Below are 24,791 nucleotides of genomic sequence, written 5' to 3'. Positions count from 1 at the left end.
CCAGTTTCATCACTGTGGAAGATCAGTTGCCTTCACAGTGGCCCTTCAGTCTTCATACTCATCATTACTCTTCCCACTCTGATAAACAGGTTAAACTGCCTACAAATCAGCAGTGACACTTGCCTGTTAAGACATTAAATACTCAATCACAAAACGCTGAATCATTCAGTCTTTTTTTTTGGACCATATCTCCAAACATCTTCTCTAGAATTTCAAAACAAGCATCATTTGGTAATAAAAATTATGTGTCTGCTACAGTTTCTGTATCTCTCATTAAATGAATCTCACTCAAAAAGACATTTTTCCCTCATAAAATGATAATGATTTTTTTTTTTTTTCAGTCTCTTTCATAATGAAAACCTCTGCTTGAGAAATGAATGGTTAAGGCACTTGTCAGCAGTGTGGATGAATAAGGCACAATAGAAAACAAATATCTTTACCCTGAACCATAAGCCTCTAAGCAGACAATGATGATGATAGCGAGACAACAGAATGTAGTATTCAGAAAGAAATCTATTAAAAAGATAAAACTCCTTCTGCAAACTCACAGCTGATGTGGCATAGCTTCCATGTAGGTTAATGAAGTCCTAATTTAGACTTTGATGAGAACTCATACCAACTTGTAGGGCCAAAAAAAAGAGCACAAATGTCATGTAGCACACTTTTTTTTTTGTTCAACCATCTTTCCTGGACACCAACCGGGATGAAGGCTACAGCTTCTAAGCACTGCATCAAATCCAATACAGAATGCTCCAAACATAGACAAAGAACCCCCTCCACCCATGGCGAACGAAAGGACAGTGATTAATGAGGCCACACCAGTGGAGAGTGGCTCCGTTATACTCCACCTCCACTCTTGTCTCTGCTTCAGCAATGAGTGTGTCAACAAGTAACTAATGACTGCCAAGATGTCCTCTGCTATAAATTTCCTGAAAACATCACCGTCCTTATCACCTCTAATGCTGTGTTCACGTTCACAGTAGGGGATCAGCATTAAAGTAAGTAAGTAAGTAAGTAAACTTTATTTATAAAGCGCCTTTCAAAACCAGAGTTACAAGATGCTTTACAATGCAAATAAAACAGAATAAAAATAAAAATAAAAATAAATAAAAAGTGTGGCGGTGGGGGCCACAACCGCGAAAGCACGGTCACCCTTGGTCTTAAACCTAGATTTCGGCACAGATCAGTAGACCTCAGTGATCTCACCGTGGTCAGGGGACACAGTAATTCAGCGATATAGAGTGGGGCCAGTCTGTGTAGTGCCTTATAGGTAATTAAAAGAATTGTAAAATCAATTTTAGCCAATGTAGGTTAGCCAACACTGGTGAGATGTGTGCCCTACGCTCCACCGGTGCTGCCATAAAGTGTTACTTGGTAAAATAGGTTGTTTCATTCACCACAGTTATGCAACACACTGGCTACACACTTTGTCCCTTTTCCCACAAGGTATTACAGATCTACTTACAAATATAATGACAAACAACCTGTCCTGTGCCTAAAGCTTTACACCACAAAACGGCCTGAACCCCAATCTGAAACCTAATATTTTGTTGAGAGTTTTCAATTCTGGGTCAAGTAGCAGACTATTATGTATGGATGATGATATATTTGAATGTATTTTCTGTCCTAATTGCAATATCTGACACTAAAAACAAGGGAGACTCTCCTACTGGACACATGTGCGGACTGGAGACTCGCACATTTATCATGGTGAAAACAAAGGCAGAAAAAGACGAAGAAATTCAACTTTAATTGGTATTCATTGGTGTTTTAAAAAAGACAAAATTTGCTATGATTAGTCAAAATTTCCCACAGAAATTAATAATGTACAGTGTACTTATCCATGTTTTAATACTGTTTGTTTGTCTGCTTTTCTTATCATTTCAGGAACTTCCTATTCTTAATTACTCATATTAAGGTAATTTGGGGTGAGATCCTTAAATTATTGGAGAATATGGTTTAAATCATCATGATATTATTGAGTATTAATGATATGATAAATGTATGTAAAGCCACCTATGAAATAATCACAATGATGTTCAAAACACTGAACTCACATGAGACCAAACTCGACTCTGTGTGAAATAAAAACCTCACTAATTTTGTTGGGTTGCAAACATCTTACTTTTAATTACTAGTTTATATGTATAACAGGAATTTGTGAAACAACAACATGATATTATCACATTAAGATTTCACATTTTAAATTCATAAAATGATAATACTAAATTCTCGCTCTGCCCTAATCTTGGATCATTAAGAAAACTGAATTAGCCACAAATGTGTTGCTAAATTATTTTGTAAACAGAATTTTCTCCCTTTGTCATCACTCCATTTTAAAGTAAAAGATATCACACTATATTTAATTCAATTTCATGTTTTGATATTTATTTTTAATTAAACTTTTCAGTCAAACTACTCTTTTTATTGAATGAAGGCATGCTGAACGAGTAAACCTCTCATTTCTCAAAATCACCATGCCAACCACTGTGGTCCATCAGTGTGAACACAAAACAAAACTGTCATCCACTCAGACTCTCCGCTCTGCTCTAACAATATTTTAGACAGTTAAAAACTCTCTGCAGGAATCTTGTAATGTTCTTTCCCTCTACTGTGTTAGTTGGAGAGTCCCTTGAGCCACTGATCGAACTGCAATCTCCCTGTTCAAACACAGCTGCATCAATGGGCTTTTATCACCCCTCACCACCACCACCACCACCACCACTACCACCACTACCACCCCGGATACAAAGATATGCACAGCTGCTGCTCTGTTGCCCAGAAACTGCATGTCATTTCAGGAATACCCCCCATTCCACAAACAGGATAGTGTTACAGGAAGAACTGCAAACAGCCCAAGCCTCCAAACTTGATTTTCCAATTTCGCTCTGAGCACTCTATACTGATCCAATGCATCCATTTTCTGGGGCCTGCCACTCTAATGAGAGTTCAGATGTTTTTGAAATCATAATTGCACCTTTCCTAAAGGAAGACCTCACTGTTATTGAATTTTTGGTATCATTTTACCATGACTGGAGACTGACTCTGTTCAATCAATGCATACCGAGTTATGAGCTTGGTAATTTAAAATCACATTAGGAGCTCATTTAGTTCGACAGTCTTACCAAGAACCCTACTAACAACTAACAGACCATTGTCAATCTGATGCCAAAAAAAAGCACTCCAGCAAATTCATCTGCAGGTTTGTTTAGCAAAATTGTTTTTTAGTTCCTTTCAAGCCTTCAATTTCAAAAAAAAAAATTGAATTCTTCTCGAAGTAGATGCCTGTTAACATCAGTTTTACATTTTTTTTTAACTTTGGGATCATGAATAAATATTAACATTTTGATATTATGAAACAATTTAAGCATTATGTGATTTTGTTGTGGAAAAATCATTAAACTCATGCAATGGGAAATGGCTTTAGGAGCAATAAAAGTTCAGGTCTGTAACTTCGTTGCTTTTATTAAGGCATGCATTCAACTTAACACCCTTTTCTACCTCGTGCACTAATCGTTCTCTCTGTATCTAATTTACCCTTGTTTTGAACAAAGCAAATAAAGACAGGAAGACAGCAGTGATAGAAAAAGATTGTACCATAGGGGGCATTTATGAATCTTCTGCCACCACAGTGCCATCTGAGTCCTTGAAAGAGGGTGCAAATGTTATAAAGAAATGCAGGAGGGTTCTCCCTTATTAAAATGACAGGTATTTTATATTCTACAGTTTGATGCTTTTCTGCAAGAGGGAACTGGCATTTAAGGCCCTCAAGAGGCATTAAAGCCACTGGGCTAGTAAGAAGAGCCATATCCGTGAATGAACTAATTAAGCTCCTCAATGTCCTCAGCAAAATGGTGCCCTGAGATTGTTTTCCACAGTAGCAGTAATGTGAAAGAGAGAGAGAGAAAAAGGTAAAAACCTGGAAGAAAAAATCAGGGAGATTGGGGAGCATGGCAGAGCTCATCCTCATATGTTCAAGGAGCGTGTACTGTTCAGAAAAAAAAAGATTAGTGGGGAGGCAGTGCAGGCAGGATTTGAAGCTCTTTCTCTTCCTGTCCTGGACGAGTGGACATGCTGCATTTTTGAATGCAAGGTCCGTATTTTCTCGTCTTTGTTTTTCTACCCTTGGTCGCGGCAAGGCTCATTAAAGTCCACGAACAATGTGGCGAGATGTGCTCTCTAATGAGCAAATGCTTCTGTAAAAAGGGCTCTGTCCTTGGGAAGCTGGCCATGTCAGCTAACACTGTATCCAAACTCAGTCTCATGCATCTCAGGACTAACAACCAGGCCATTCTCACCAGAAAGAGTTGCCCTGGCTCGTTTGTTTCCTCAATCTCCTCATTTTCATTGTTCCCTCATTTTCTGTACTCTATTTCCCATGGAAATTATTGTTAGCTTTACCTCCTGACAGGGAGGGCAGAGTCATTTCAGTTATACTTTGAAACCATGAAAATTTGACAGAGTGATTAATGAAGATGTGAGACTTCCCTCTCTGCTCTGCTCCTTTAGTATTGAATCTGAGGAAGTGGGAGTCAACAAAGTCCCGAAAGGTTTCTATGGCACAGGGCGTCTAACTAAGTGATCTGCTTGGCTGGCTACAGAGCGTGGTGGAGCTGAATAAAACAACACAGTCAAAAACAACAGTGGGGCTTTCACTGTGTTAGCATGCCATAACAGAGTATGCTTTCTTTGAGATAAGAGAGAAGAAAAAAAAAAACATTTCAGCGAAACAAACAATGGAAAATGGGAGTATGATGTGGCATTTTGAGTTGCTCTTTCACACTGACGGCGGGTCAGACACTGATAAGTGATCTACCTATGGCTCACTAGACACAGTGACGCTGAATAATGATAGCAGCAACTGTTAGATAGATCACCATTATTCCAGATACAAAATAATACTGTAACACTTTCCACAAATGTGTGTGTGCAGATAAAATACTTACACAAAAATGTGGCTTCTTGAAATAAAAGTTGGATATTTCACGAATGAGTCCAATGAATTGAAACAAATGCAAAAGTTTGTCTGAAAACAGTTATCCACTGATTTAATAGAGGGTCAATATAAACTTAAACAAAAGGTATTCTTTGGACCTGCCCAGGTCAAGATTCATAAATTAGGTAGTATGGCTCATCAGAGACCAAAAAAGAACATCATCTTGCTTTCAAATAGGCACACAGAGATGAAGACTCTTGGGGTTTTATTAGTCTCTCTCTCTCTCTCTGAGCTAAGCTATTACATTGCTCAAAAAAGCAGTCAACCCTGATTGATGCCTACCAACATGGCCAAGTGACATGCACTCCAAACCCATTAGACTTCTAGCAAGGCAACATCTGGTCAGAGATCCCCTTTTTATCAGCATGTCAGAGAGAGGAAAAAAAAATATTTTTTTCAGTGGCAAGCATGTGCAATCTGAGTGTTACCAGTGAAAGAGTGAAGATATGGCTCCTCTTACAAATGCTGTGTATGTTATGCAACCACCTTGGTGAAAAATGGAGGGAAGGACGGGAAAGAAAATGATAGAAAAAGTTCTTATTTCTTTTCAAAGCAAGTTTAAAGAAAATCTGCCAATAGTAAGTGATCATCTCACCCATTCCTAATAGAATTCATCTTGTCTCAAGAATTTAAAAACCAAGTCTTTTTTCTGATAGAGTGTGCTCCCCAGAGTGCTTTTAATGATGACTGTTTTAAATGTTCTATAACACCTTTTACTATCTTTTTTATTATCTATTCCTCCATTATCAGCACATGACTACTGTAGCACGGTTGTGCGCGGTTGAGGTATGGTTAAGGATCATGAGACAGAGACCTGATTGGGTCTCCAGCATGTAAGTCACATCCTTGCCTTTACCTGCCTTTACCTAACTACATAACAGACACACTAGTTCTTGCATTAGCACTGATCTTTGGTATTTGACATATACTAATTTCCTGGATATACTGGCCTGGGCACCTTCAGCATAATCTCTTCTATATTTGACAGTATTTTCTTACTTCTGCCATCCTTACTCAAGAAATTGTTAAGTATTAACATAGAAACAAAGTCTTTAATCACCCGAACATTTGCAAAAGTCTTTAACGTTGCGTATGACATACCAATAAAGTGCCAGTACTTGACAGCCAGTTATGCTCTGAGACTCTTTATTCTGTGAAGATGTCCTATTTGTGTCAAGAGACAACTGTCAAGAGTAGCACAAAAAGCACACAAAATGAAACCTTTATTCTTTCTTGCAGGATATTGACACTTATTCCTAGAAAACTCCTGAACAAGGTGAATTATCTCCCCCTCCTCCCCGGTGGATTATTTGTTTGTTTGTTAGATATGAAACCAAATGGCTTGCTAAAATAGGTGCTTTTACTACATGTGAATCTAATTAACCTGTTATCCTGCTACTTAAGACTATATATTCAATACACACTGCTGTTGAACAGATTCAGTACAGTGTCATTGGGAGCACCACTGAAGCATGCCAAGCACATTACAAGTCTTTGAGCCGGAGCATTTGGGAAGCAGAGTCTCTCAGGCCTCTGTTGGCTCAAGTAGAAAGGCCGAGCCCTCGACCCCTCGCGCTGGATCGTCTGAGCTCAGCCCATTTGGCTGCCTGCACTGCAAGACAGTATCAATCATATGCAGCATGACAAACTCCCTTTGTTCCTGCAATGTAAACATATTTTATCCTGGTGTTCAGACTGAGCAGTGATCTTCATTTGACATTTACCTCCCAATCTGTCATGAAAGATCTATAGGATGGGAGGAAAATTAATAAAACAGCTGCATTAAAGTATGAATGTCTATGAAGGCATGAAACATCTGAGAGAAGATCTTGTAACTTAACATATAATTCGTCAGATTATTTTAACCTTCAAGCTGAAGGTATAAAAGAATAGGAACACCTTTTGAAACATTCCTTGGTCTGTCTTGTTCATTTGAACCATTAAGGGAAAGTGTCTATCCTCCAATCATGTTCCTTGGCAGGGAAGACGCTGCTGGCATTAAATTAAAAATGTAAAAGACTTCAGAGAGCTTAGCTGAGAGTTTATTGATAGGTTAAAGCTTTTCAAAAGAGTGCATTATTGGCCAACACACGTCACGCAAGCTTATCATTCAGGGCTGTTTGTCTTTATGACATCTGAGGTTTCAACCAACATAGGCAAATGCATTTAATTTAGAACAGTGAAGAAAAGATTTACGAAAAGAAAATTCTAAATGATGTCCTTGATCTCCAATGTGAAGAATGGCCATCAGTATAACATTCAAATTAAATCAAGGTATGAAGGTCTAAAAAACTATCCATGTCTAATATTATTACTGCTCTGAGAGAGCTTTATTACATGAAATGGAGCTCTAGTAATAAAATTGGAAACAATGAATCCAGAGGCTGAAGTGCCCTGCCCACCCAGTGGCTCCTCCTTGATGACACTCTCATCCTCCTCCACCCCTCCTCCTGCCTGCTGCCCTCCACCTTTGTTTTTCTTCCCCTTGCTCGCAGTGACTCACTCCTGGAGCTTTATCTTCAGGAGCGGCTCTTCAATAATGCTGTTAGTGTGAAAGCCTAATAGGACCTCTCCTGATCTTCTGACCGTAAACACATAATGGAAAAGACCCTCTTAGAGAGGTGTGTGTGTGTGTGTTGGGTCAAATCAGGGTGATTGTCCTTTAAAACCTTTAGAACAAAACTGGGCGTGCTGTCTTCATTGTTAAATCAAAATCAATGAGGCATTTAAGAGAAAGATGTCAAATCCTTTCTTATGTGTTGCATCTGTGTTTGTTTACAGCGGCAGCATTACAGAGCCCACTGGGGGTCACACTGTAGAGAAAAATAGTGTCATGGAAATCTCTGCACATGTATCATAGTATTCTATTTACACAATTTATTAATCTGTGCTTTTAATAGGTACAAATACCAAATGACATTATTTTAACACTATCTAACCCCCCTTGACTTTTACTCTGAAGGTGTTTTTTTTTTAAGATTATTTATTTGTGCACATGTATTGCCATGGAGCGCACAACATAATAATCTGTGCACACAAGTAAATTAATAATTGATAACGTACATGGTGTAGTAATCCTTACATTTAGCTTATCAGTTCGTTCACACAGATTTCTACATCGATTTTTTTTTTCTACCACTTCACACCTGAGAGGCTCAGTACAATGCACTCAGCTATTAAGTAGCTTTTACTGCAATTATATTTTAATTTCAAAGTGTCTGCTAATGGAAATCTGATCTGAGCGATCTCATGCACAATAGGTCCTGATTTTCACACATTTTCACAAATGTTTCAACTTATACTTTCTAGTTTAGACAATACGTTTCAAACTTTTCTCCCCTAACAATACTCCAAACTACTAAATGCATAAATATTAAGAACTATAGAACATATTCAATTGTATTAATAAAGTTAGAGATCAGGAACTATCTGATTAAAGCATATGTAAGCCTAGCAAGACAATTTGCAAGACTTGATGTTACAGATACATTTCAGTTGGTGCTTAAAAAGTATTGAGATTTGATGCTCAGCCCTATTAGTGTTAAATGTATTCAAGCTCACTTTGTCTCTGTTATGGCAACAGCCACTCCCTCTCAGCACCTAGATGATGTTATCCTGCAACCACCTGCTACCAGCCCAACACAAAAACGCCATTTATTTTGATCAGTCTGACCTCATCTATGTTCACATATGATGTCCATATGTGCAGCAGCAGCAGGGCTCTGGTCATATCCAGCTCCCATATTAGATTGTGGGCAGGACTTAACCAGTTAATTAAATGATATTTGACACAGCAGTTTGATCAAAAAAAAAAAAAAAAAAAAAAAACGTCCACAGAGTCTGGACTGCATCCGCTGTCAAATCAACAGCTCCTTTATCTGTCTCTGTGTTTCATCTTGTTTCCATAGCATTACCTCACAGTATATTTCACAGCAACATACACATAAGAGAAGCAAATGCAGTGCGTTTTTAAACAAGCACACACACACACACATACTTTTAACAGTTGACTGTGACAAGAAACCAGAGTGTGTCATCTCTGAAGTACTTTATCTATTTTTCCATCTCAGAAATGAACATTCACCCATCAGAAGACATTACCTTGAAACACAAACCCAACGCAAATGAAACTGAATTTTTTCCAGCTGAATTTAAGAGGTTTTTTTTCTCTTGAGCCTGCTGTTTTTGCACACCCAACCACTCAAATGCACACATATACTTAAAAATAATAGGTAAGTAATACGTTTTGAATAAGAATAGTGAACTCAGCTTCCACCTTACTTATAAAGGCCATAATTCCATTAAGATTATTAAAAACCTACAGACAGAACAGTTTGTGCCACCTGAGATTGTAAGCAGTATGGAATGAAATAAGTCATTCTGTACTTTTTGCTGGTATGGTCTTAAAAAACACCAAGGAGCCCCAGACTGAGGATGCTCACCTCAAGAATGTGCTCACTGACAATTGTGCCAATTTAGAAAGTAAACAAGTCCAAGGAATACTGCACAAGCTGCACATCTCACCTTGTTCCTTCCTCCCAGAAGACGCACCTTTTTTTTTTTTTTTTTAATTTCTTCACACAAACGCTGAGGCAGCTTGGCACCTGAGGAAGCTAGCCAATAACAGCCAGAGTCCCTGGGATGACCTAACTGCCATTGCTAGGCATTACATCATGATGGTGAGTCACTCCCTGGGATTAAGAGACGGTAAAACACATGCCCAAATACATTACGGCCTTGCCTCCCCATGATAGCTCTGCCAAGATGAGATGAAATTGTAGGGGAACACAGGCAAGCTGGTCTATCCTTGTGCTTATAATATGCATCAAATACACACTATTCATCTCTGAGGCAAGAATAATCCTCAGGTTGGTCTCTGAGCTGCAGCACTTAAATCGTGTCAGACAGCTGTAGCTCAGGTAAACTACGTCAGTGCCAAGACTTCCCAGCAAGGGATACTGAAAGGATGCTGAGTTTTTACGGTGGGATGCCAAATATACAGTATTTATGTGCTAACACAAAATACCCACACCACGTCAGGCCACCTGATGGTCTGCAAATAGAGAGCACACACGCAGCGCCCTGCATCCACCAAAGCTTTATTATGAGTCACCAATATTTAAAATGCCTTTAAAGTTATTCAAATAAACAAATATCATATAATGGGTATATATATTTTTGAGTGTAATGAATGAAATAAAATGCCAAATAAGACATTATGTTGTTTTTTCCTTTACTGATGGGTATCACTGGAACTTTGCAATACACACTGGCTGTGGTCCATTTGGTGGGGCCAATGTGTTAACATTATTCATAACGTAGAACACAGAAAAACCTATTTTAATAGCAAGAGCTAGACTCAGATATATTGGCCGATACCAACCTATCTGTGATATATTGGTATCACAATATACATGCTGCAGTGCTACAGTTCTTGTTTAGGATAACATGTAAAAAGGTGAACAAGAAACTGGTTAATATCAGAGAGGGAAACAATATAAACAAGTTAAACTGCTGTCTGTTACCTGTCTTGTGCAACTATCCATTAGAGCAAACTATAACATTTGTTGAAAACTTGAGGATGTTGACTGTTGGATTAGTTATGTGTCTACCATATCTGCTGTTTGCTATGCAGTTGGGCTCCATGTAGTATTTTGTTTTCTTGCTGCACATGCCGTCTATTCTGGTTGGTTTAACCAGAATGTGTTGCATGTGTGCTGAATTTAAATGGACTGGAAACCACGCCCATTCGGCATGAACGAGCACTATGTCTCTCAGGTTATGGAGCGCTGTAGCACCAAATAATGTAATGATTTCCTGTAAATGTAATAACGCCTGAAAACGTAATACAATTTGCACGTAACTTGATCGAAAATGTAATAAAATCCGATGATGTAGCCTAATAACTTGACCAACAATGTAATAAAATGTCCTGACTGATATTATAATAACATTTTCACCAATAATGTAATACCTGTCATGAGAGGGTTTTTTTTAAAAATTGATGATGTCATCATTTTAATAATAATGTAATAATGAAAAAAGTATGCTTTTCTTCTTCTCCTTCTTCAAGTTAAGTGCAAACCTTTCAGGAAATTTTTACATTATTGGATGCTAGAAGCACACTCTAATTGGACAATAGCTTCTCTTTATCCCACATCCATCTAATGCAAGCAAAATGAAAATAAAGGGATTAATGAGTGATTACCTCAGAAACTATTCAAAGGCCATGTTGGCTTTTCCGACAACACAGTGTGCCATAGAGAATTAGAAAGAAATCCTACCAATTTACACATTAAAGTTGGCATCAGAGCTGAAAAGCTCAGATAAGTCAAACACAAGTTTTTTTTTGATAAAAGAGACATTGGAAAAGAATAATTAATTTGAAAACGTGGCTTTTTCATAGAGTTTTTACATCCTTTATTTATGCCAGGCATGGCATATAATGTTATTTTCAGAATAAGTTGGGCTACTCAGAAATGCTATCAATTTTATGTCCATAGGTTTTCAACACATTAAAGAATATCTGTTACGAAAGTATAGAGGAGAGTGGCAGCATTTCAGGGATATAAGAATCCTATTGATAGGGCACTCTGAGCCTTACACAATGTCTATACTGACTACTTAGCGAAAGTAGTGCATTAGTAGAGCAGCAGCAGCTTCAGCCCTCCATCAGTGTCTTCACATGATAAATTCGGACACAGTATTGAGTGTAGGTCACTCGCATTTTTCAATACTCAACACACAATTATGTCGTGTTATTATGTGAAATGGAAGAAAATAGGCTTTAGGGATACCTGGTTGAGGTAATACATTGAAAAACAGATCAGTATTGTTTTTTACCATTTTATAGATCAAACTAATCCATTAAATGAGAAAATAATCAACAGATTAATTGATAATGAAAATACTCATTAGTTGCAGCCCTATTTTCTATCATGCTTTGGATGATGTAAACAGGAAGTATAATGTTGCCATGGATACCAGTAGAGCTGACTGAAAGCCATTTTAGTTAGATATAGAGGACCGTAGAGATTTAAGATTATATCCCAGTTTTGACAGAGGCAGTATATTTGCTTTTCTGGTTACATTTTCATTTGTGAGAGGAAATTTAAAAGACTGAGACAAAGCTTGGATTTTTATTACTTGCTACACACCAAGGCAGAGGAGACAAGTTTGTGTAAGCAGAGACCTTTAGTGCCTGTGGCCCCACCCAAGTAAATAATCACCAGCTGCCTTTGCTAAATATATACTTTTATTTGAATCATTTGTCACTATAGAGGAAGCTATTATGTTTTGTGCAAGCTGCAGTACAAACTGAAAACTCCATGTTAATATGGCAATTAAAGCACTTTCTCTGGGAAAAAAAAAGGCAGTGAAGATAATGGCATGACGGACCAGATCCTGGTGAAAAATAGTAAAGAGTATCAAGCAAAAATAGAGACAATCAGTGAGAAAAGAAAACATTTAAAAAACTGAGACACAATCACAATGCATTGTATGGAAAAACATCACCTAACACATCTTAAATGAACAACAATTGCCCCTGTAGACACCAGGTGTACAAGGAAATGAGCTGCCACTCCAGGTGGTTTGAAAAGCAGGATTTCAGAGCAGGAAAACACAGCAGGAGCAGCTAGGCTGCTAAAATCCTGGAACAATCTGCCTTAGACTGCCTTACACTTTCACTTCAATCACTTCAATTTGTCCCTAAACTGTAGCACTGGTGAAGTAGCTAACAAGACTGGGTCAAAACCTAGTATATGGCTGGACAGACCGTGTATGGTCGATATGCAAAATAGCCAATTTGTTACAAGGGTAGTCAGTTGTAGTGTCTATAATGTGAATTCCTAGATATTAAATGCAAATCAGCAATTTTCTGTGGTGGTCCCAGTAATATTTGTGTGTAGTTGTGTATAAGTGAAGTAGCATATGTTTAATCAAAAAAAAAAACAACAATACTTTCAACTCATATCTTGGGATGTTTGATTGGAAAGAGAACTTATTTCAATTTTATTTATAACTATTCTAAATATATGTTAATCCCCCCGTTCTTTCATCTGTGACTATCTACAGATGTCTGTAAACGTATGGTCCCATCCATATGTTTATGTATGATTAGCATGCTAGGCTAACAGTCCGTCAGCTATGTGACTTTATATCAGCACCGTGAGTTCTTTCAGAGCACACAAACACCGTAAACACACCTGTCACCAGCCCAGCACGGTGCTGTAAAACCAGAGACACCGTGGCTACACCTTATTTTTATATAGTCTATGGGCTACACACAGCACAGCACCCATGCTAATTAGCTGCTAGCTGCCATGCAGGCTGGTAAAACAGATCCGTCGCATCTCTTTGTTTCTGCGGACTGGTGCTCTAGTCAGTATCGGAGCCTCCGTGTGAGACACTTCAGTTGGTAAATGTGTGTTTTTAAAATTTATTTCGGGACTGCGACTACTTCTGTATCTTTTGCCAGACGGCAGCAGGGTGAACAGGCTGTGGCTAGGATGGGTATTGTCTTTTAGCATCCTTTGCACACTGTGCAGGCACCTCACCTCACCAGTATCACTGATGCTATAGATGGGTACCGATGATGTTTTGGGTGGTTTTAATCACCCGCTACAGAGCCCTCCTGTCTTGGGCTGTGTACATCTCATGCCAATTTGTGATGTTTCCACTCAGGTGCCTATCATCAGGTGTTACGATGTGTGTAATACACAGCTGATATGTGTTGCTGATTTAGCTTTCCAGGACATAATGCCAGCAGCAGGCCACCAGTAAGTGTATACTTCATCAGCTTAAAAAACCTATCAGTGACACAATATTTCTATCTTTTCTCATTACTTAAAAGCTGATTTGAACAATGGGACAATCAAGCAAAACCTCCTACTCTCTGCTGTGACTCGTGAAAGAAGGCCAGTAGTCCATCATTAAGCATACAAATGATTGCATATAGTATGAACCCTGATAAAGGTCATTGCAACTAAAGCAGGGTTTTTTATATTAAAGTGCTGTCTATATAACTATATCTAATTTTTAAATGGATTTTGTGTGTGCGGTTGAAACAGGTTCAGTAAAGGAATTTAAAAAACATCACTTTTTACAACTGAGTGTGATCACAAGAAAACTCAGAAGTGTCTTTGACTTTCACAGACAGAAATACCATCTGTTCACCAGTGCCAGTCCTAGGGGAGGTAAGTTAGAATAGTGGCAGACTATAAATAACACTGGGCCCCATGCTGACAATAAAGAAAACTGGAACATTGATATAAGCAGTATCTATTCCAAATAAAATCGGTGCTTGTAGTTTTCCAGGCAGGTCAAGGAGGACAGGGGCATCATGCTGGGATTCTAGTATTGTAGTCCACCGTCATCTTAGGCACCCTAACAAGACTTGGCAGCCTCACTTCAATAGAGCTCAAAAAGAATAAAATTGCAGGGAGCTGCACAGATCATCAGTGCTGACGCAGAAAACCAGGTGACCTTAGGATAAAGGACTCTGCTGAAGATGCCGAGTGTCACAGAAAGCAAGCGTCCATTCACCATCACCTTCCACATTCTCCATGAGAAGCGTGGCTATTAGGGCCTTAAGGCACCAGCAGCTTCTAAGACTGTTTTGAAACAGAACCACTCCCAGAGATGTTTTACCTTGCTGGGTGTGATCTTAGGGCACCTTTGCATCAACCACATTTTAATAATAATTTGGCCAAATTTTTAAAAATGCCATAAAATCAAGTTAAATTTAGACTGAATGATTCATCATTATAACCATAACAAAAGCGTGCATTAAAAGAGTGCATTTTCAAACCTTGAAAGCTGTGATTCTAATGTTGTTTCAGGATGTGAAAGTTTGGGCCAACTTTCTGTTGATCACATATTTTTAAAAGACAAAGCAGACTGGGTGCTTTTCTTATTTAATATAACTGACAGAGTCTTTCAGGCTTTATAAATTATAGCTTAATGCATTTCATTATTTATGTTAAAAAAAAAGTGACCTCATTCAGGTTCATTAGCAGCTAGCTCCAATACCTCCAATACAGACCTGAATCATTAATTATCATGCAACACGTAACACAACACAACAAGTGCACTGGGGAGGCAAGTTATTGTATGTAAATTCACACTTGAAAATGATACAGTTTTCTGCCTTACTTTGTCTTTAATATTCAAGGAACACAACAAGCATAATGGAAAGGATCAAATAATGTGTTGGTTAATTAATTGTGCAGATAGGTACACACTGTACACTGTTTTAAGTTTTGTAAAGTTATGCTATGCTGATAACAGAAAAAAAATTCAGTGGTTGGGGGGGTTATTCTGTAGAATAAGACCATCTCTTTTTTTCAGTCTTCCTTTTTTTCCCCACATTCAATTCTCTACAGGACGCCCTCAGCGCTCACACAATGCAAATCACTCACGGTCCCTATTCATGCGCTGATTAATATGCAAAGACAGCCCATCCTCATCTAACAGTCAGCAGCAGAAGAAATGCAACAGCTAGCCATCATTTTTAACTTATCTGTTTGGAACTATCTGCACTTTTACATTCTGTATGAAGCAGCACTGGGAGATGACATGAATTTATGGATAATGTATCAGAATCCACTGCCTTACAGCTGTAAAAAATGTTCCATTGTCATTCATCATTTTTTTGAGCGTTACATGATGTTTTATCATCCACAGAGCTGCAAAAAGCCATTTGACATTATAAATAGTCTATAATTATTACTTGTTTTTAGGGGGGGGGGTGTAATGTAGGTATAACTTGTAGGTACAAAAAAAATATAAAGAAAAAAAAAATTCGGGGATAATAATGAATAACATGTTGGGGGTGTGGTACCAAATCTTTTGAAAACAACGATAGTACAGCATATTTTATCAGGTTATTTCTTATTTCTTTTAGTGATTTTAATTTTCATAAATTCAACTTTACTTGTTTGTTTGTTTCTTTATTTGTATCAAATCTGGTTTAGGGCCCCCCCCAAACGGGCTTAGGCCGGCCCCGGTCCTAGCTTTGACATTGATAACTGTATTTTTAAAAAAGGATCTTGTGCAATCACTTGTTGTTTAATTCATTCCATCAACCTTCTTCATTTTAGTTTCCTTTCACTTTACTTCCTCGCATAGAGAGAGAAATAACAGCGATATGTATGACTTTTAAGTTTTAAGAAATTGTAAAATATTCACAGTTTTAAACAATATACAAGTATTCACAAAAATGAAAAGTAATCAAAAGCATATGGAAAAAGTGATGCACAGTAAAATGAATGAGGCTTATGTAAACTCCAGCAGCAGCATAGAACTCACATCTGGCAAATCAACTAAATGTGCAATTATAACTAGGCCTAAATGAGAAGTCATTTTCTGATGCTGTCTTCTGCTTTTAGAAACACTGTACAATAGCAGTAGTATGCTGTACATGCCTGAATATGAGCTGAAACCAAAGGGGCCATAGTTATAATCTGAGCAGCTGTACTGATGAGGATTTGATCAACATAAACTGTGATAAATAAGTGTGTGTGTGTGTGTGTGTGCGTGTGTGTGTACTGTACATGTCTGTACAGTACATGAGTGCAGCATGGATATTGTTGCAACTACTGAGCAAAGTTCTGAGGATCCACAATCTAGTTTTATTCAGAGAGCAGGCTAAAAACGCCTTATAATTTTCCCTTGTTTGGCAGCTTTTTCCAGTTCCCCTTAGTCAAAAATAGCCAGTATTATTTTCATAGTGGCTTTGAACTCACCACAGCAGTTAAAGTCCCATATGTTAGCCATTTAGGAATTGTGTATTTTCTCTCCCTAAAAAATGTTAAGTTAAGCCGGGCTCAGAAGTTTTAAAATCCTAACCAATTTTGAAATCGGGTTGCATCACGCACATCAGGAGAAACTTCACAGATGTCCTTCTCTCTAATCTCAAACATAATGAAGATAATGGTGCATCACACTCTACTACAGGATATTATTTAGATTATCATGCCAGAGGGAGCAATGCACCACCTCACATGATCTCACGTGATCTCATGGGGAGGCAGATGTAAACAAAATGCTTTGTAGGAAGAAAAAAAAAAACAAAAGCAGAGGACTAAACGAGTCCGGATGAAAAAAAAAAAAAGGTTGTGGAGACGCAGAAGCAGGGGATTGTCTGTTTTCAAGTGACAACTGGAGGTGAGATTTCAACTGTCAGATTTAATAACTGTCAAAAGAAGCATACTACCTCATGTTAGCCTCAAGGGATAGAACATTTACTGTTGCTTGGCAACATCATCAGCTCTCTTTCATTGTTTTGGTCCCACTTGGAAAGTAGTGATGTAATCCTCCAGATTTTAACTCCTAAATATCAAATGTTTGAAATTATCAATGCGGCCCCGTCTGAGTCTACGAGCAGTTCTGGAGGTTAAAAACTGGACCTGTAAAACCGACACATTACCAGCTAATCTGGACCGAACATCAGTACCGATCGAGATCCCAGACCAGATTTCTCCTCTGATTGTCAGTAGGGGTGAATCAGGGATAAATCAACCCAAAACTCCCGTAGTATGAGCCCGGCTTTAAACTTTGTCCTCTTTTTGAGTTTTGCTCTTTGCTTGATGCATAAAAACATTGTTTTAGATCTCGTAGATCATTAAATGAACATCACAGTGTTTGCATTCACAGTGCTCATCCCTTATCTCAAAGTTCAAAAGCACATCTGCTCTGTCCTTGAACTGACTCTCTTAAGTTTCATACAACTGTATAAATGCAGCAGCAGGTGCAGAGCAGTAACTTCAGTCACAAAACAGAACTTGAAAAATGCAGGGCTTTGTTGTTTCCGGTACCAATGAAATGAAGAAATATGATTGAATCGCTCCAGTGTGAGTAATAGATACACAAAGAACGGATCTGACACCAAAACACTGCACAGTTGTTTTTAATACTATGAGGATTTTACAACTCTATAAAGTTATCACAATCATAATAATTTATCCTCCATCTCAACAATTGTGAGTGAAATGACCTCGTTCCTCTACAAAGTAATCAGGTAAGGTTACATATATTCGATAGGCCAACACAATGATGTTGCATTTCAGTGCAGCAAAGCCAGGTTTAACTCTGTTTTTTTTGGGACAAGACTCATTCAAGAGGCATTAGTTGGTCTGACTCAGCTGGCAGCACAGAACATGAAACAGGAAAAAGTTTGATCAGCCTCTCAATGCCACATCAACAGCACATCAATGACTCCCAATAACCAAAAATCTAAAATCATATGATCAAAAATCACTTTTAAGCATTAAAACTCCTGAAGTTGCTCTTCTGTGCAAACCTTAAACTGATAATGTTTACAAGCAGTAAATCTGAGTTACATTTTCATTCCTAAAATGGTGAAAGTGCATGAAAAGATGCGACAAATAGTTCTGTTGCTCTGATTAGCCTCCATCAGGATGTAGTAGATCACATCAATAACTCAAAATTGATACAGACCAGACTCAATCCATCTGGCTGCAGACAGACTAAGTCAAGAAAAGTGCCTGTGTCCAATTCTAAAATCATATTCTATTCAACCCAGCCATTTATTCAATCATTTCTTGGAAAGTAGTGTGGCTTCCCATCCTATGTTTGTTGCTAGCCTCAAAATTTAATTATCACTGAACTGGAACAAGAACTGGAAATCAATAAACGTAATTAAATTGCTGAGCCTTCAAAGTGTGTGATACTGTCATTACCCTTTTAATATTCCCTGGGCCTATCAAATAATGTGATCAATTTCTTTGAATTTCTTCCCCTACTGAATCGTGAATCATAAAGAAAGAAATCAACACATCCTTAGGGGTTCTTGGTATCACACCACTCTCTACACCGCTAACAGTGACAGGTGGACTCAGTGTTTGACAAGAAATAATTTGAAAAATACCTAGAAAATAATACATGAAGCTAAAAAAGCCCTTCTTTTCATTAAAGTGCATAATGTCAAGCCATAGATGTGGAAGAAGACACACATTATACCCACACAACCCACAGATCCTGGCTGATATAAATTTTAGCTTATCTTAGATATATTCAATAGTTTGCCCACCAGAGGCATTAACAGGTTTATTTTTACACAGTAAAATGTCAAGCTCAGAACGTATCATGGTCACAGTCCTTAATAACAAAAATCTATGGTTTCCTTAGTAAAAATGTCAAATTCAGTATGTTTTAATATTATATGTATATAAATGGGGGGTTTTTTGTTTGTTTTTTGTTGTTGTTGTTGTTGTTGTTGTTGAATAATGAATATGAGCTAATATAATGATTAGCTTATCAGATTTTTTGGAAATTCAAATATTGATATCAGTATCTGCTTCAAAATCCAGTATGGGACAGTATAGTGAAGCTTTTAGTTAAACAACAATGCAGGACAGCGATATCATTAGCTGAATTAAACCTAAATAGAAGGGGATGAAAATGTTTCATGCCTTCAGTTTGTTGTTAAACTGAAGGCAATAATAGACCTACAGTATACTATAACTGTGTGACAGGTTTAAGTGTTGATGTGCATGCACAACATGTGTGGCATTGACGTCAATCACTGTAAGAGACTAACCTTAGCCTTTAACTAGACCTTTAGAATACAGAGAAAGATTGGTGAATTGAAAACCTGTGGTTAGAATAACCATCCTTGTATATTGTAATTGAGATAATGTCTAATAAATTACATTATTGTTCAACTAGCTATTCTTCACCTCTCCAAGGACCCCTGGGGGTCCTCAAACTCCACTTGTAGCACTGCAGTTGCAGTCTATTCAAAGAGGGGGCAGATGCAGGGAGGGAAGGAGGATGTGGGAGGCGGGAGAGGTGGGGGGGTTGAGGGTGGGGGGTGGGGGAATGGGTCCCCTCCCGCCCTAGCCTATATAACCGTGGGAGCACTGGGATTGGATCCTATTGTATACATAGAATGTCTATTCAGTCGTCTTCAATGGGTGACGACCTTCCTCCCAACCAACCAAATTTAAAACTACGATCAAATCAGTCCGGGCCCCTGTATCAACATCATTTTGCGCCTAAAAAACGCACCGCGCTACTAAGTTGAGAACTGTAGTGTCCTCTTTGGCAAGACAGAAAAAGAATACAAACAGGGTTTCTTCCACACAAAGACGGTAGGTTAACAAAGGCTGTTAACCTTCTGTATATAATCTGACTGATGTTAAATTCTAAAATCCCACATTGACACATCCGCGCAGAATACTGTTTGCTTGCCAAATCCGACGATGGCCAGAGTCGGGATGGTGGACGCATCTAATCCATCCAACGAGGAGTTTAAGCACATGCTGCTGGAAACCAAAATCCGAAATTTATCTTGATAAAAAATGCCCTTAAACCTGTTTTTGTGAACTGAAACAAAACGTCCCCGTGAAGAGCGACCGACGCTCCGGACACTCCATCCTCGGTGCGTCACGGTTGACCCAGCAGAAGTGAGAGCCGAGGAGGACTTTTGGATAACATCATATGCCGTTTACTTTGGGTTATTTGCTATTTCATACTAAAATTGTGACATAGTAGCAGCCACAGAGAGTATAAGTAACAGGGGACCACAAAAACGTCCCTCTATATCACCGGTCCGAACCTCCGCCAGCATCCATCTAACCTTTACCCACGCACATGAACTCACACGCTTAATTCACATAAAAACGCAGCACGTGTGGGCAATTTTCATCAAAATAACACAAATATGCCTTAACTCTGGGAGGACTGGGTGAGCCGACCGGACCTGAGATGGCATACTCATCCGTAGTGCGCGGAGATATTCAAAAATGCACCGAGGCGAGCAGCTCCTGTGTGAAAGTACAGGAATAGATACCCCCGAAAATGAATAAAACGCGTTCCGATTCATATATTTCACGCTTTCTCTGGCTCAGTGTGTAGGTAATACTCTCACTTCTTACAGAAACTTTTTTTTTGTATAATCGTGGTGAATTTCGCAGAGCACCAGCTCCAACCTAAAGCCACTGTCCGGAGTCAGTGACAAGGATGCCGCCAGTGGGACCAGAGGATGCTGCTCCAAAACCAACACAGCTCGGCCTGCATATTAACATGTTTTTGCTAAAGCCACAGCATTGCGATGACTCTTTTTCTTCACCTAATATTAATAATAAATAACTCAGCTTCTTACCTGCACAGCCAAAGAACAGCAATCCCCAGATGAGGTCCCTTATATGAACCATTGTAATGTGTCACAGATATTCTCCTTGAAGAGCAGACGCACTTAAAACAAGCGAGGTGTCTCTGAGGGGGGGCGAAAAACAGATATCAGCCTTTTCCAGGGACAACAACTGCTACCGGACGGATTTTTGGTCCTTGTCGCTACCCGTGTTCGCTGCACAATGAGTGACAAGCAGCAGCCGTAGCACACACTCTCTCTCTCACACACACACACACATACACATACACATACACACACGCACTCAGTAGATATACCAACACGAATTACTCCGCCCGGTAGGCTGTACCCGCACACACACACACACACACACACACACACACACACACACACACACACACACACACACACACACACACTCAAACGCACAGCACAGACACACACACAGAGGGGGCGGGCTGAGGTGAATGCAGTAACAAAGTAGTGCGCGGAGCTGCTAGTGTAGACAGCAGATGGTCACCGGGGGCTCTAATTCGGATTATGGAGCTTACAAACGAGCTCGTTGTGTGTTTGGAAACACATAAAGAACAACTGAGATATGTATTCTAAACTGAGGACTAATTAACAGTGTGATTCAGATTTTTTTTTTTTCCAATTGTAATGCAATTACTTAAAGCTGGAGTGCGGGACTTTTGTCTCCCCCCTCTGGCAGTGAGAGTGATTACAAAAACATTGTCAACACGTGCTTACGTCATAGGCTACTGTAAAATGGTGGATAAATTGTTTTGAGTGTCACACAAAAATGACTTGTTTCACTATCAGAATTTGATCCATTCTGTCCGATAACATCTGGAAAGTCTAGAAGAGCCGCATGATAAAATTATTTTTTATCATCATTCAAGTTAGCAGAGGGCTAACCGGAGGTTTGCTGGCTCGGCCGCAGAACTCTCTTCAAACAGCCAGAGCCCGACATGAGATTTAAATACTCTGTATACTGTGAAATACAGAGAAAGTTGTCTGGCAGTGACATGCTTAAGCAGCATTGTGTGAACTCGTTTGGCAAGGGCTTGAATGTAACAGACGTAAATTTATATGTAAAAGTTGTGTACCACAGGTTTAAATAATAAACTTCAATATGGTGTTTTTATTCCTGAAGGATATTATCATTTCTTTTTTCTAAACTTTTTGTAATTTACTGTGTTGTACTGTATTTTACTTATTATTTTACTTTGTTTTATTTAATTTATGTAAAATATAAATCAATAAATGTGTATTAATTTAATAGATATTTGATTTTTGTTATTATTCATAACATGAGGTCCAACTGATGTTTTGACTAATGATATAATGAATAATTTCTTCTCTTGTTGCTCTCTTAACAAGAATACATACTTTTTATAACCATATTAAGTTATAATGAATTTCAGACCAAACTTGGGTTTAGCTTGTTATAATGAGAAAGTATCACATTATAACAAAAAAGGTTTTCTTGTTATAATGAGAAAGTCATTGGCAAACTTGTAACCAAACAGAAGCTTATTTACACAGAAATGTAAGTCTCCACTTTACATTATATTGGCAGTCTGCAAAACTGTGTCACAATGCATCAGTGTCATCACAAACTTCACTACTAATTTAAGAAGGTGACATGAATGCTGATGGTAAAGTTACCAGCAGGAACAGTAAATTTTGGGTGATCAACTCGCTCAACAAATGCACTGCTTCACAGCCAGTATGGAGAGGGGGGATGATAACAGCAACCCAGAACTCTTTCAACATACAGTATACAGCAGTGTATGAGTGAGTATGAAGATAGACTTGAAAAAATCCAAACCCATCTTTTAAAGTATTAAGTACATTGAAGTATAGTCTAGGGGTGTGCCCGAATACAAATACATTATTCGGCATAGCACAAATAGTGGGTTTTATACGAATATTTGTTTCATACAAATATTTTTAAAATTATTTGTTGGGGGTGTTCCCCAGAGATAAAGCTGAGCTATTGACACAAGCAAAGTAATCCCAAGGGACTCTCCATGACCTGTTGTTCCCCCTCTCCTTTCCACAAAGTCAGGTTGTAAAAAATAGGCAACAAATGAAAAATGCAAAGCAATAATTGCCTTTGAAGTTCTTCCCTACTCATTACACGGTGTGCTGTCTCTGTGTTATGGGTGTATAAATAGGTAGAGGTCTGTCTGCATGAGGCAATGAGTAGAGTTTTAGCTCAGTAGTCAGCCAGTTGTCTATGAGCTGGGAGACTGCAGTTCAAGACCCGGTGTGGGGACCTCCTTTGTAGGTAGTTTATTCATGAACACTTATTGTAACACTTTAATTTTCTAAAATTTAAAGTGTCATAAAAACAAAACAGTATTTTTAAGCCTCTTTCCACTTTTATTCGAATACAAATACAGATACAAATAATTTTGCTGCCTCAACAAATACAGATACAAATACTGGGATATCTGCACATCCCTAGTATAGACTAAATACAATAAAATTCACCCCTAAGCAGATATCTAGGAATTTAACTTTTCTCTATTTTGCTCTTTTTCTACCCTAAAATATACTAAAATAGAGACAGATATTTGCATTTACCAACCTGGGTCTAGGTAGTTCTGCTCTCCACTGTCCACTGTTCGCTGTCCACTTTCCACTTTCCACCATTTGGTTCAAAGAATGTCCTCTGACTAGGTTGTTGCTCGGGGAATGGCAACATACAACATATTATCAGTTAAGGTACTGTGAGCTTTACACTTAAAAAATTATTTAAAGTTTGTATGAAAACTTTCATGTGTGCCATGCACACCTGCACATCACCTCATTATCAGACCTGCTCAGTATGTGGCTATTGTTTAGAGTTAAAACCATTTTTCCAGCTTGAAACTCACATGCTGTTTTGCACCATTAGTGTATCATCAGAGGCTAATGGTAAATGTGACTATAATTACTGGAGCTTGTAAGGAGGTGTAATTTATAATTTTACATGTTGATTTGTATTTAAAGCAATGATTAATAATTGACATTTGTAATAATCCGAAGTGAGAGAAGCCTAATGTTAAAGTTTAAAAGGTAGGCTATCTTTAAATTGAGCAGACATAAACTACTGGTATTTTGAAATTTGCAAAGAGAAATAAGAAAACACACAACATACTCATATAGACCATTATTGTGTGGCGTTTCTTTGAATCGTTGTTACTGTGTTCAGACAGAACATGAAGCGAAGCTTGACCACTGGACCGTTTGTGTTTATTTGCCCCAAACAGCCAAAACACACTAGCAGTAAGCTAGCTAGCAACGAAAGGCATCATCCGTGCCTGTGGGAGTGTTTCTATGTGTGTGTGCTCAGTTTAGCATCTGACTGAACTGAACATGAAGTACATTCATAAAAGCCCCACGATATGTGTGAATTTTTTGCTCAAGTTGAAACATTGAAACAACTAACGCAGACACAAATTTGCTTCAATTTGCACACCCACCTGGGCGAATCTGTGTCTACTTGTGTCTTCAAATTGACTTGGTATGTATTCACACCATGTCTAAAATTTGCAGCTATGGGTTTCAATTATACTCAATAGGTGATTTGAGGGGTGATTAGGGGGTATACCATCCCCCTTGTTAGCAAAAAGACCAAAATGCATCCCCCTTGTTAACCTGCCATAACCCCTCTCTATCCCCCAG

At 38.4% G+C, this 24,791-nt stretch overlaps 1 protein-coding gene across 17 annotated transcripts in view; it reads right to left on the bottom strand.

Annotated features, from left to right (window-relative positions):
• ncam1a (neural cell adhesion molecule 1a) overlaps positions 1-21,736 on the bottom strand; it is a 272,147-nt gene extending 250,411 nt beyond the window's left edge. For 4 of the 17 annotated variants that reach the window (XM_044370543.1, XM_044370539.1, XM_044370540.1 and 1 more), the window contains exon 1: positions 21,126-21,736. In XM_044370543.1, the coding sequence (XP_044226478.1) occupies positions 21,126-21,177 (52 nt within the window). In that variant the 5' untranslated portion in view covers positions 21,178-21,736. The remainder of the gene's footprint in view (positions 1-21,125) is intronic. The other 13 variants (XM_044370544.1, XM_044370545.1, XM_044370542.1 and 10 more) reach the window with 10 other exon arrangements.
• Positions 21,737-24,791: the final 3,055 nt, after the last annotated feature.

This window comes from Thunnus albacares, chromosome 13 (assembly GCF_914725855.1).
Source record: "Thunnus albacares chromosome 13, fThuAlb1.1, whole genome shotgun sequence".
NCBI lineage: Eukaryota > Metazoa > Chordata > Actinopteri > Scombriformes > Scombridae > Thunnus > Thunnus albacares.
This window is presented reverse-complemented; position numbering and strand designations above follow the sequence as displayed.